We start from the raw sequence: 14,712 nt of genomic DNA, 5'->3' as shown, positions 1-14,712 counted from the left end.
GTAGTGTAGTAACGCCGTGCGCATGCGTAGTCTCACGCATGCGTGGAATTCAACATCCAAGCGTTTCCCGCTTTATTCTGTCTCTTTCTTACTGGCCAGCGATTGAGCATGGACGTGTCTAGCTCGCTCCATCTTTCGAACTTACGCTAGACAGCTCACATCAACGTCCCAACAACCATGTTCTCACACACAGAAGGCGCCTCAACAAACAAGATTAAAGCTGTATATTTTCCACCATGAATAAATATTGTTGAGTTGATAGTTTGGAGTTCGTGCGTTCTGTTCATTCTAATTTAATATAGGAAAGCAGGTGTACATCTAATGATGTATAACCAACTTTCCTATAGCAGCAATTGAAAAATCAATGGAAACAGTTTTCTTTAATTTGATCTGATCAGCTATGATGTGATTATTGAACAGGGGAAACAATAGAAAATCAGATTAAAGATTCTGAATTCAAGTCTTGCTGGAGCCAAGTTAAACTCTGTCCCACCAATCCAGTAATTAATGTTGTGCTTCTGTTTAGCCCTGTTGTGAATCTCTTTAACAAAATACTGCACTGCTAATGTGTGTAAGTTCATTTTGAAAACTAGCAAGAATTTTACTGAGAAGTAAAATAATTCATTATTGTTTTTCAAGTCAGTATTTTGGGACACAAAAGATTCTTACAAAGGAAAATAATGATAGATATAAATTTAAATAGGAAGTTTAAAACAAGAAGTTTTGTATCATAAAACTGAAGATGAGCTTGTATTGAAAGAGTTTAAAAATATAATTTTGTTGCCTTTATGGTCTTTTAAAGAGTGGTGAAGTGGCATAAATGATGAGTAAAATATCTTGGTTACATTTATTTTTTTTTTGTCATTGGTCAGTAAGTGTTATTTCCTATTTGCTTCTCTCTAGAAATCAAAGGAAATGGTAACTATTCTCGTCAATGTTTGCTTTTGTAACCTGGACATCAATGTTTTGAAACTGACCTATTTTCCATTACATTTCAGACAGATTCAGCACTGAGTTGCTGAAGCAGAACTATCATTACAGCAAATATTCTGCTCAATACCAAATTCACCTTAACCACTTGAGCATGTTCCTTAGTGACTGACAATATGTGCATCTCTGATCATGAACAAGAGTAATAGGGGGAGCATCATAGCCATGTGTTGAGAAGGATTCTTTGGGGTTTGAATAAATGTAACAAAAGGAACTGTTAACCATTTTTCTTACTTTCTAGAAGTAAGCAAATAGGAAATAACAGTTGCTACCCAAGGACAAAAATTGTTACACAGTATTATAGTATGTAAGTTCAAACCATGCCTGGAAGTCACTTTAATTTTCATCCTTTTACAATTGATAAAATAAAGTACCAATCAAATACCAGAATTGATATGCAGAAAAAGAGTAGGTAGAAATTCAATATTGGACCCTATGTAAACCATAGGTGCAGAAGATGTCATGGGATCACAGACTGGGAATATGTAATCTTCAAATGTGGCAGATACACAGAAATTAACAGTAAAAGTACGCATGAAATAAATCTCATGTTCAGAAGACACCCGAGAAAAGGTAACTTTTGTTACTCAGCAGTCTATAATTTGCAGTGAAGGTGGGTGTTCTAAAAGTATAGCTGGCAGAGTAAGAAAGATTCTTTATTTGTGTGAGGAGCAGATTGTATGACACTGTATATTCTGGTTTACAAGTCAAACTTTTCAGACCAAAATTTACAGCCCAAAAGGGATGGGTTCACTTTGGAGGATCAAAAATTCCATGTGAAATGCAGCAGCATTTGGAGAGATAGTGATGATGCTTGAATGTTGACACTACATATACATTATATACTATGTCAACTTGCTACTAGAAAATGCAGTATTTGTATTTAAAGTGTTGTACTGCACAGTAGTGGGATGTGGACCCTGAATAAAGAGAATTCGTGAAGGCTGGAGAAAGAAAGAGATGACTATGTTTCACTGGTTGTGTGATGTTAGTGTGAACAAATGTCAAAGCACAAATCAGCTGAGAGAAAACTGGATACAAGAAGGATCAAACGGTGTGTAAGAAAAGAAAAAACTGTGCTGGTAAGTGATACCTATGACAGGTGTAAGTTGTATAAAGAAGTGCTAAGAGTTCCAAGTAATCAGAAGTTCTGGAAAAAGATGAAGAGGTGAAGACTATTCACAAGAGTCTAACACAGATGTAAGAGACAGCAAAGGATTGCATCAAATGGTGAAGTGTTGATTGACAAGACCTTTCCAACCCAAGCAAGCATGGTAAAATGGATATAATAATGGTGGTGGTGGTCATAATTGGCATGCATCTCTCTCTCTTACCATCTCCCATCTTTATTGTTACTCCTCTCTCCCTCTCATATATCTCTCCACTCCTCTTTAATTCTTTATTGGTATGCATTAAGATAGTAGATTGGCAGAATTGTTAGTGCCAAGCAAAATGCTTTGAGATACTTGTTCTGACATTTTGCATTCTCCATTCAAATCCTGCTGAGGACAATTTTGCTTTTCATCCCTCTGGGTTAAGTCAAAATAAAGTACCAGTCAACTACTGGGGTTAATTTAACTGACTGACCTCTGTCTTCAAAGGCTTTGTTCTTCAGTTAGAAACATTTATGAACATCTATCTTTCACCTGTCACTCTCTCTCCTCCCCCACCATTATGGGATGTTTCATGTTTAGACTTTGATCTCTCTTGCTCATGCTATTTCTATCCAGTCTCTTTACCAACAACCATCATGTAACTGTCTCTCTCTTTTATCATCCTCTCACATTGGCTCTTCCTATCAAGTAGTATGAATTAATAGTACAAATAAATGGAGACAAAGCAGGCAAGAGGGGGTCTTTTTTTAAATTATTATTGGTGAAGAAACAAATGCAACACAGGGTAGTGGGGGCTCTTAAGTGTTGCTAAGATCATGGCAACCTCTTTAGTGCTGGTACAATGGTAAAGTGTACCCAGGACATTCTGTAAAACGATTGGTGATAAAAAGAGCATCCAATTTAAGAAATCATCCCATGTAAGGTAATATATGAACATGATGGGATCCAAAGCCTATTTAATGAGAATGCACTGTGGCAACCCATTCAATTCATACTAGCACTGGAAAAGTGGGCTTAAATGATGATGAAGTCAAACCTCAAAATTCTTACAACTACAAGCAAATGGTATGTCTTTCATTGCAGATGCCAGGGTATTGTATGGACATATAATGAAATATTGCCACATTCATAGCTTCCCCACTTGTTAGGTCACATGAAAGATGTGGTGTACACTGGAGCTGCTGTGATTCCCCCCCCCCCATTGCCTACATGGTTATGTACTCCATTCACGTGATGTCAGTGTCTTGGAGATGGATTCTTGTCTTGACATTGTGATATATGTCTTCATTGTAAGAACCTATGACAGGGAGTACTACATCTCAAAAGGAAATGGGATTGCAAGTCAACTGTCATCACACACATATATTATCATCATCACCATTATCATCCTGTTATGTCCACTTTCCATGCTGACATGGGTAGGACAGTTCAATAAGTTATAGGACAACATCTTCCAATGTTTCATATATTGGTTTCAAATTTCGGTACAAGGCCAGTAGTTTGGGAGAAGGGGTAAGTCAATTAAATTGACCCCAGTGCTCAGCCGATACTTATTTTATTGACCCTGAAAGGATGAAAGCAAAGTCAACCCTGGCAGAATTTGAACTCAGAACATAAAGACAGACAAAATGTCACTAAGCATTTTGTCCAGCATTCTAACAAAATAATATTGGCCCAACAGCCTTAAACTATGGACACTAACAACATGCTGTATTAATCCGAGTGAAACAGAGTTCATTTAACGAGATACCTCTTATTATGTCACCTGACAAGACGCTTCTGCACCAAGGGGTGCACCACAGCAAGTTGTATAGTTTCCCACCCATGAGGGATCGATGCAGGATGTGTCAAAACAATCATTGTGAACAATAAAGTTTCCCATGTATTCCATTTTCCATCTCTATCGTTTGTTTTATACTCAATGTACACTGCAGATCTCCTGAAGTAGAACCAGCAACAATTATGTAATTATTGTGGATGATACCAGGTAGCCATAGACAGTGAATGTGCTTTATTGGCATACTTCTAGGAAACATACCCAACACTTAAATATATATATATGTATAAAAAAATATATATATTTACACACATACACACACACACAAACACGCACACATTCATATACCATCATCATCAACATAATAATTTTATGTCTACTTTCCATACTGGTTTGTTGGTTCATTTTGTTTCCTTTATATAATTAACAAAAGTATCTATTTTATAGACATCTGAATATACACAAACTCATTTTACTATTTGATGGTTCACACACATGACTCACTTAACCTCCTTCTCTTCTTTTCATCATCTTCTTTTTCTTCTTCTTCTTCATTGCACATCTCTCTGTCTCTCTTTCTCTTAAGTGAGTTTAGATAGAAAATAAAGTCAACAATTATTTGAATCACATACGCATGCACACATACACACACACACACACACACACATGCATGTGCCTGAAATGTAGTACTGAGTGTGGAACGTGACTTAATTGTTACATTATTGACATGCTCCTATCATCCTCATAACACCTGCCAGCTGCTTTTCTATACACACATGCGAATACACAAAGACCACCCCACACATTCATGCTTACACATGCATGTACGTACACACACATGCACATACACACACATGCACATACACACATGCACACATCACACACACAAGGATTAGTTGTAAACTAAGAACTCCAGCAGTATAAGTTGAATTTACTTCTTTTAGTCTTCCAAAAAGACAGCAAGTTCTGCCTTTTGCACAAGAATGGTAACCAGAAACAGACTTAGAAATTTCCCACCCTCAAAGACAACTAAAAATAGTGATACATCTTTAAAAGAACCAGAGCAATTGTTAGATTTGACTAGGAAACTGGAAATAATATATGAAAAAGCAAGACTTTCTGGTATTGATATTAATATGGTCCACTGTCTTGTTAGATCACATCTGCAACTTACTGAAGAGAGGAAGCTGACAATGGTTATATGGCAATGGAAGAAAACACTACATCACATTATCGTCATTGCATTCACCCTTTGTCTTGTTCTTTCACCAACATTTCAGGATTGGCTTCATAACTCACCATGTTTGCTTGAAAACAATGAAATCCTGATGGAAGTATTGAGACCAGCTTCAAACTGTGAAGAGCTGTGTCTTGGAATGGATTCAGTGCCAACAGAATTTAACATCAGCACAGAAAACTTCATGCAAAAATATGCATATACTGGACATCCTGTTTTGATCAAAAATGCTACAACTAACTGGACAGCTCTGAAGATGTTCAATTTCAACTTCTTCCATAAACTTTTTAGTTCAAGACTGAGCCATTTGGAAGAATGCATGTTTTTCCCATACAACACTAATTTTACAAGTTTTGCTCAGTTCTTAGGAATGCCCCTGGCCAGGGCTCGGTTTGATCCTGGTCAATTACCTTGGTATGTTGGATGGTAAGTAACTCAGGATTTTCGTTGATTTCTATTTCTATAGGTGCAGGCACAGGCATGGCTGTGTGGTAAGAAGTTGGCTTCCCAACTACATGATTCCAGACTGAATGCGACTGTCTGGCACCTTTGGCAAATTGTCTTCTGCTATAACCTCGGGCCTACCAAAGCTTTGTAAATGGATTTGGTAGGTGGAAACAAAAAGAAGCCTGTCATGTGTGTGTGTGTATGTTACTGTCTCTTTGCCTTAACATCACCAAGCAAGTGGTGTCTCTTGTTTCCAATATTCTGTGAAAATATGTCTGGTCATGCAGAAATATTGTGTTTCTTGGAAACAGGGGAACATTGGCAACAGGAAGGGTATCTAGCCATTGAAAATCTGCCTCCAACAAATTCCACCCAAATCATGTATGCATGGTAAAATGAGTGTTAAAATGATGATAATGAGAATATTTTGATTTGTTGGTAGAGCCATGTAAAAACACACACATAATATACGGGCTGGGCCTAAAGTCATCCACAAAATAAGTTCGATACACTCCGGAATTGTCAAAGACATGCTTCAATTTTTTAAAATTGAATAAAATAATGATGAATACACATGTACATGATGAACAAAATGAATAATGATAATTCTTTCTACTTTAGGCCAAGGCCTGAAATGTGTGGGAGAGGGGTAGTCAATTACATCGACTCCAGTACTCGACTGGTACTTATTTTATTGACCTTGAAAGGATGAAATGCAAAATTGACCTTGGTGGAATTTGAACTCAGAACGTGAAGGCAGATGAAATATCACTAAGCATTTCACCTGGTATGCTAATGATTCTGCCAGCTCGCCATCCTATGAATAATAATTATAATAATCTTTTCTACTTTAGGCAGAAGGCCCAAAATTTTGGGGGAGGGGGCCAGTCAATTAGATCGACCCCAGTACGCAACTGGTACTTAATTTATCGACCCCAAAAGGATGAAAGGCAAAGTCAACCTTGGCAGAATTTGAACTCAGAATGTAGCAACGGGCGAAACACCAATAATAATAAAAATAATGTAATTAACATAAATAATTGTCAAATGTATTGGTGCATGACTTTTGGCCTACTTTGTAGTATAACAGATCTTTCATCTCTTATGAGGGGAAACATTCCTATAAAAACTGGAGTGTTTGTGGACTGGAGGTGGCTAAGTTATTTTTAAAAAATTGTTGGGACAGCTGTGCTTAATAATTTGACTTTAGAATGGAGGCAAAGATTTTAGAAAGTTGTGTCTTTAATCATTCATACTATATACTGGCTAGACATGTGCAGATTCTTTAGTTTGCTTTAGTCATCATTGCTTACACATATTGGTGCATTTGTGTGTATTTTGTTTTATTCTTTGTGTTGTGTTTGTTTGATATTTTGTTTTATGATTTTGTCTGGTGCTTTTTGAATGCTGTGCTGTAAAGGAATTCTAAGTGTGTCATTGATTTTTAAAAATATAATTTGAGACTTTAGAAAATCCACACCAAAACTTCAGCACCTTGAAAATGTGTAATTTATCATTTGTTTATATGCAGGTGTGGTTGTGTGATAAGAAGCTTGCTTCCCAACCACATAGTACCAGGTTCAGTCCCACTACATTATACCTTGGGCAAATGTCTACTATAGCCTCGGGACGACCAAAGCCTTGTGCGTGAATTTGGTCGACGGAAACTGAAAGAAACCATTATATATGTTTGTGTGCGTGTGAGTGTATGTGTCTTTATGTTAGTGCTTGTCCCCCCTCCCACTATTGCTCGACAACAACTGTTGGTGCATTTACATACCGATGACTTAGCAGTTTGGCTTTATACTTCCCTTTTGTGTGTACCAGTAAACATTTTTTATCTGATCTCAAGTGTGTCATGAAACTTGATCAAAGGAAGATGGTCATGAGTGGAATGGCTTTCAATCTTATCTCTGTTTGATTTGGCCTGTTGGGGTGGGGGTGATGGTGAAGCAGAACAACGACTATAATAACAAAAACAAGCACTTTCTTCCTTCTCTAGTCAATACCAAGCATGTATAGAGGTGCATGGCTTAGTGGTTAGGGTGTTGGACTCATAATTGTAAGATTGTGGTTTTGATTCCTGGATCAGGCAATTTGTTGTGTTCTTGAGCAAAACACTTCATTTCATGTTGCTCCAGTCCACTCAGAGTATTCCTGAAATGGACTGGCATGTCATCCAGGTGAGGAAACCAGCTCTATGAGTTTATATGATATGGGAAAGAACTTTATTTCTCTTTGCTACCAGGCATATCATCATTGTCATCATCCTTATTGGCATCATCATCATCATCATCATCATCATCATCAGGGCCACCACTACTTTACAGAAAGGGAAATCTAAGAAATAATTATTACTACAGATTAGGGAAAAGGTAGCTTTCATGCTGCTATGAGAAATTACTACTTTTGGAAAATATGAGTGGGTGCTAAAAAGTTCCTGGCTTTAAGGGTATTGTGAAAGGCTTGGTTGGGGGCCCAATCTTTAAAGTTCTTTTACAAGGTTTAGAAAAACTAAAGGACCACTGCAAGTAAGTGTGTGAATCTGAAAGGGGAATATGTTCAATGATAAAATCATAATTAACTGATCCTCCTGTATTTTCTCTTATCCAAAGTCAGAAACTTTTCAGCAGCCCTCATTTAAATTTATTGCATAACTGATCCCCTGACCGGGATTTGATCCTCTACTGAAACTACGTCTGTGTCCTTGATCCATTTTATATCCTTGTACACATGTTGAATATATAAATTACATGAAGAGCTTTGATCAATATGTTCACATGATATACTTTGTGAGACTATCAAAACACTCTCTACTGACTACTACCAACCTCTACTCTTTATAAGAGTTTAGCTAGTCCATTCTTCCAATCCCCCAGGGGTGTCAATGACTTTCGCTACAACATCTCCTCCTTTGAGATTGACTTCCATTCGAAGTTAATATTATTATTTTTATTTATTTATTTTTCTTTCATCACATCCCCCTTTTTGAAGTTTTCCTTCTAGGGAAGTTTAATATTTCTTCCGTTTTGGCACTGCTTTCAACCCTTCTGTTTGTTTTCTCTTTCTTGTGCTGCTACGCCTAAGTTCAATTTCTTGTGGCATTGGAACGTCAAAGGTGTCATCGAACACTTCTATGGGTATCTCTTTTCTTTTTTCTGTATATTTTTTTTTTAGATGGTTTAAATGCCTTTTATGTTCCCATTTTTCGCCTCATTCTTTTTGTTACTACTCTGTCTTCCCAACCGCGTCTTCCATTTTTATATATTTTGAAAAACACCTTGACACCAATATTAAAAAACTATCATATTTTTAGTCTTTTCTCTATTTGTTTTTCTTACTGGTAGCAGCTTGTCAGAATTTGACTTTATTTTTCGAGCAAACATTAGTTCCACAGGTGACTTGCCTGAAAAAGTGTCTGGGTTTGGTGTTATCCTATAAACCTTCAAGAGTTGTGTCAATACTGCATCATCAACTAGGTCGTTTCTTAATTTCTTTAATGCTCTTTTAAATGTATCCATGAACCTACCTTTCAGCTTGCCTGTTAGATCTTGGGTGATACAGAGGAGTAGTAATATATTCAATTGAGTACATCTTGTAAAAAGTCTTAAATTCATTCGCTGTGAATTGTGTACTGTTATCAGAGACTATGGTATCTAGGACACCATATCTAGCAAAAGTTCATGTAGAAATTCAACTGTTGCTGTGGATATCAGTTTGCTACATTTACACATGTCTGGCCATTTTGTATAGCTATCTACCACTATTAGAAGTCTATCACTGTGTCTTTTAGTGGTTCACTGTATTTTGGTATCAATCTTGATAAACCATCTGCATGTTCCAATTTTTTCAATGGCATATACTCCATCTTGAAGTTGTAATTTAAGAGGATTGTTTCCCAGCGCTGCAATCTGTTGGCTGTATGAGTAGGGATACCCTTTTTTGATTTGTGGATCGACAATAACAGGTGGTGGTCTGTCTGCAGATGGAACCTTCTTCCATGTATAAATTTATGGAATTTTTTTACCACATATATGATGGCAAATACTTCTTTTTCTATTTGACTGTAGCTTTTCTCTACTGGCAATAATGAACAGGCTACCATCTTCATACTTGTGTAAAATCACAGCTCCAATACCACTTTCACTAGCATCTGCTGCCACTACTTTTCCTAAATTCAGGTCAAAATGTGTTAACGACAATTCCGACGTTAAGACATTAATAAATCATTGAGAGGTGCTCTTAAATCATGCATATTCGGTATGTATACGTGGTAGTAATTTGCAAGCCCCAAAAATGCTTGTGATGTAGTGTTTGTTGGGAGAGGCATATTTTTTATTGCACTCACCCTAGACGGATCTGGTCTGCATCCATTTTCATCAATAAATCTGCCCTAGATATTTTATTCTTGGCATAAAAAATTCACACTTTTCCTCGCTGAGCTTAAAACTATTCTCTTTTATTCTTTTGAAGACCTTTTTAACATGCTCAACATGCTGACATTGAGACTCACTTTTTACACGTATGTCATCAAGGTAAACTACAGCGAAATCCAAACCTACAAGCATAATGTCCATAATTTGTTGGAATATGCCAGGTGCTACCTTTATACCAAAGGGGAGTCAATTAAATTTATACAACCCTTTATAGGTATTTATTGTCAATAATTTGGAACATTCCTCATTGACTTTTACCTGCAAATATGCTTCAGATAGGTCCAACTTTGAAAAAAGTTTTCCTCCATTCAACTTAGCGAAAATTTCTTCCAGACTAAGTAACAGATAATTATATGGCATCAAACATTTGTTTAATCCCATTGAGAAATCAGCGCATACTCAGATTTTATTATTTTTCTCTTGACATAAACTGTTGGGGACACCCATTTTGAGTAATCAATTTTTTCAATAATGCCAAGCTTTTCAAGTCTATCCAATTCTTCGTTGACTTCTTTCAACACTGCAAAAGGTACCGTTCTTTTTGGTTTAAAAATCAGTATAGCATTTTCTTTGCCTCTGTTTTGGTGCAAAGACCCAATTCCTCAGAAAAAACTGTAGGAAAAAATTTTTTAAATTGTTTTTTTATAAATCATCTGATGCCTTATTTGTACTGGCGGAAAAACCATTCATATTTTTACAAGAAATATTTATGGGTAGGTCCCATAAGTTAAATAATTCCATCCAGTCTGTTCCAAATAAATTTGTATTTTTCAACACAAAATCTTTGGCTTTCAAAGTTTTTCCACAAAATGTAACATCACTTATCCTTTCGCCCATAAAATGCAATTTTTTTCCTGAAACACCTCGCACAATTTTTGAAGTTTCCTTTAATCTAGGTTTCCTTATTTTTTCCCCATGTATCTGTATTAATTATCATGATATCATTGCCCGTATCCAATTGTAACTTGATATTCACATTATTCATTTTTATGGACACATATTTTCTTTTCTGATCCTTGCTTAGAATTTTTTTTAACAATACATTCTGTCTAGAATTTTTTTTGCTTTGCTATACAATGTGATATTTTATGTCCAATTTTTCCACAATCAAAACATTTATGACATTTGAAAGGACAATTACTTTTAAAATGTAAACCTCCGTAACCATAGCATGGATTTGGTCTTGACATTCATTTTCTTTCTTTCTTATTCATTTCAGGTCAACACGTAATGTATCTAAGAGCAATCTTTTTCTTCAATTTTATCAGTGTCATGTCTTCAATTTATAATCCTTTGGCATTCTTCAGCCACTGCCTGTAGAGTTAATTTTTGGTCCTGTTCTAATTTTGTTAATAAAAGGGAACATATATCAGCATTTTTTCTTGCTGTTAACTCTTAAACAAAAATTAAACATTTGAACAAATCCAAAGTTAATTCATTTAATTTGAATTTTTCACACTCTCTATTAATGACCCCATATAGGTGACAAAACCTTCATCTTTTTTAACTAAATTTAAACACGGCGAACAAGTATTGAACAGAGAACTTCTTTCAGTGAAAATTCTCGATAACAGATTAACTGTTTCATTGAAACAAATCTCACCTGGTTTCTTTGGCAGGATATAATTTCAGTATTTTTTGTGTTTAGGAGGGGATAACTTTCTTAAAAGTAGTCACACCTTTTTCTCATCATTCCAATTTTTACATTCTTCTTTGAAGATTTCTTTGTATCTTCTAAAATATGCAGAAAAAGTAGTACCTTCTGAGTTATAAATAAATTCTCCAAATGAATTTGCTACACTGTCTGATGAGAATGAACCTGAAGTATTTTCAAACTCCTTCAACATTACTTCCAGTAACTGTTGGTTTTGTTGTTGTTGCTGTTGTATTTGTTGTGACTATTGTTGTTGCTGTTGCAGTTGTTGTGAGTCATGTGAGCCAACAAATTTTTCATGTTAAAATGATTCTTTCTTTGGTTACGTACCAAAAAAAAAAAAATTTAAACACCCGACACAAGCTTCGAATATCTTGTCACCACTTTTATATCCTTGTACACACGTTAGATATATAAATTACGCAGCAGAGATTTGATCAATGTGTTCACACAGCATACTTTACGAGACTACCAAAACGCTCTCTACTCACTACTACCAACCTCTACTCTTATAAGAGTTCGGCTAGTCTATTCTTCCAATCCCCCAGGGGTGTCAATGACTCTCACCACAACAGTCATTTAGTTATATTTTGTTACTTAAAACTAATTTTCTTTTTCTTCTTCTAAGGAGCAATTGTGATCCAGAAATTTCTGTTGAATTGAGGAAGCATTATGAGAAACCTTATTTTCTGCCAGGGGATTCAGAAACAACTTCAGTGGATTGGATTTTTATGGGTGGATTTGGCAAGGGTGCTCACATTCATGTAAGTATCAGACCTTATACCTGATCCAGTGTAATCCATCATATAGTACTTCAGTAATTCTTTTAGCAGAGCTCATTCTATTGCAGGCATTTAAATCCTTCTCACATGTCATCATCATTGGCATTAACTTGTGTCCAAGTACTTAATCTGTAGCGAGTAATTGAGCATCTTCATCCTAATGGTGTGATGGGTGCTTGTGCCGGATGTGGCTGTTCAGGCCAAGGGTGGTATAGAAGAACCAGGAGCATTTATTGCAAGGGAAGGTTGGCAGGGGATGAGGATGTGTGAATTGCACTTTGTCACTTCAACATCTGATCTCTGCCTCTTGACGTCTGTTATTTTCTTTCTTATCTGTTCCCTTGATGATGACATGCTGCCATCTTGGGTGGTCCTTGGTGATTGTCTCCCAGGTATTTGGGTCAATGGAACAGTGGAGGAGAGCGGCCTTGAGCTGGTATCGAAAATGGAATTTGGGTTCTCTACCTTAGTTATCTCTCAATTATGTTTTCTCCAACATGTCAATCTCACCAAGTCCTTTAGTGGATGTCTCAAGATAAACTAGCCCCAGATTATTGACAGGGACCTTCGTAGACCTATGATGGAGCAATGCATTGAGGGTGGCTTCACTCCATTTCTGTTCAACTACTTTGACTGCCATATGTGTCACCCAACATGGCAATCTCTGTAATCAACTTGCTTCTTCCTCCCCTCAAAAGTTGCTGGCCTTGAACCCTGCAATTGACCAGCATCACATTCAAGTGTACTGTTGTAGTCTTGATCTCCATGGAAACTGAGTAAGCAGTCTTATTAGTTCTGGGGTTCCTTTTACCTATTACTTTTTAATTTAGTTCTATATTTAAGAGATATGGAATTATTTACATTTTTTACATTTGACGGATATTTGTCCTCATCTTGTTTGTTGTTAACACAACGTTTCAGCTGATGTACCCTCCAGCCTTCTTCAGGTGTGTGGGTAAATTTCGAACCTGGGTTCTCATTCCTAAGGTATTTTTTGATGTTATTATTTTTATTATTCAGGTCACTGCCTGGAATCGAACTCAGAATCTTGGGGTTAGTAGCCCGCGCTCTTAACCACTACGCCATATGGGGTAGTGGTTAAGAGCGCAGGCTACTAACCCCAAGATTCCGATTTCGATTCCAAACAGTGACCTAAACAACAACAACAACAATTCTTACATTGAAAAATACCTTAGGAATGAGAAGCTTGGTTCGAAATTTCCGCAAGACACCTGAAGAAGGCTGGAGGGTATATCAGCCAAAATGTGTTAACAACAAATAAGATGAGGACAAATATCCGTCAAATGTAAATAATGTACTTTTTAATTGTTTCATTTATTAGGCTGTGGCCATGCTAGGGCACTGCCTTGAAGAATTTTTAGTCGAATGAATTGACACCAGTACCTGTTTTTTGTTTTTATGCCTGGAACATTGGTCTCTTTTGCCAATCTGCTAAGTTTGGGGGGCATAAACACATCAACACCAATAATAACTCAGTAGTCATGTTGGGAAACATTTTGGTAATGTTTCAGTGACACAGATGAGTACTGATTGTAATAAGACAGTACAAGTAGTTTAAATGATACCACAGTGGTGGCCTTAACTGTTTTGTTACCAACCGAGCTGAAACCAGCTCTGAGTACAAATGTCTTGTTTTCATAAGTTTTCAATTAAAATCTTCCACCAAACCTTAGTCACAATTTATGTTCCTAACACTAGCTGAATGATAACTAAGTTATTTTACTAAATTCTTTGTTATATTTAAAATAATTGAAAGAAACACAAAGCATCTCAAAAGAAATACAGTAACGAAAGGGTTAATGACACAAATGTTGGCTGTAAGTTATGGTTGTTATGTAACATCTCACTGTTTACAATAATGAAATCTGAGAAGTCTGTGTATATCTTCAAAACTTAAGTATATGAATATTGGTTTCAAATTTTGGTCCAACGCCAACAATTTCAGGGGAGGGGCTAAGTTGATTACATTGCCCCCCCCCCCAATGCTCAAATGGTATTGTAAGGGACGACCATGCAAACTCAAAAAGGAGATATGGTGACGAATGGAAAAACAGAGGACTCCTTTTATTTAAACGCGTCACACGGTCGAACACAAAATATATATATCAGAGATGATGATATACATGATATGTTATACGACGATAACATAGATGACCAGTAATGAAAGACCACAACCGTATTAGATGAATAACAGAGATATTTATTGTAGCGTTAAAGATGTATGTCTGTGTGTGAGTGTGAATGCGGCATATA

The 14,712-nt window shown here is 36.4% G+C and overlaps 1 protein-coding gene across 1 annotated transcript in view; it reads left to right on the top strand.

Moving 5' to 3' along the window:
• Positions 1 to 4,755: 4,755 nt before the first annotated feature.
• Positions 4,756 to 14,712, top strand: part of LOC106880219 (uncharacterized) — an 18,569-nt gene continuing 8,612 nt past the window's right edge. Inside the window, exons 1-2 of the mRNA XM_014930081.2 lie at positions 4,756 to 5,545; positions 12,285 to 12,420. Of these exons, the coding sequence (XP_014785567.1) occupies positions 4,866 to 5,545; positions 12,285 to 12,420 (816 nt within the window). The 5' untranslated portion in view covers positions 4,756 to 4,865. The remainder of the gene's footprint in view (positions 5,546 to 12,284; positions 12,421 to 14,712) is intronic.

This window comes from Octopus bimaculoides, chromosome 24 (genome assembly GCF_001194135.2).
Source record: "Octopus bimaculoides isolate UCB-OBI-ISO-001 chromosome 24, ASM119413v2, whole genome shotgun sequence".
NCBI classification, from domain to species: domain Eukaryota; kingdom Metazoa; phylum Mollusca; class Cephalopoda; order Octopoda; family Octopodidae; genus Octopus; species Octopus bimaculoides.
This window is presented reverse-complemented; position numbering and strand designations above follow the sequence as displayed.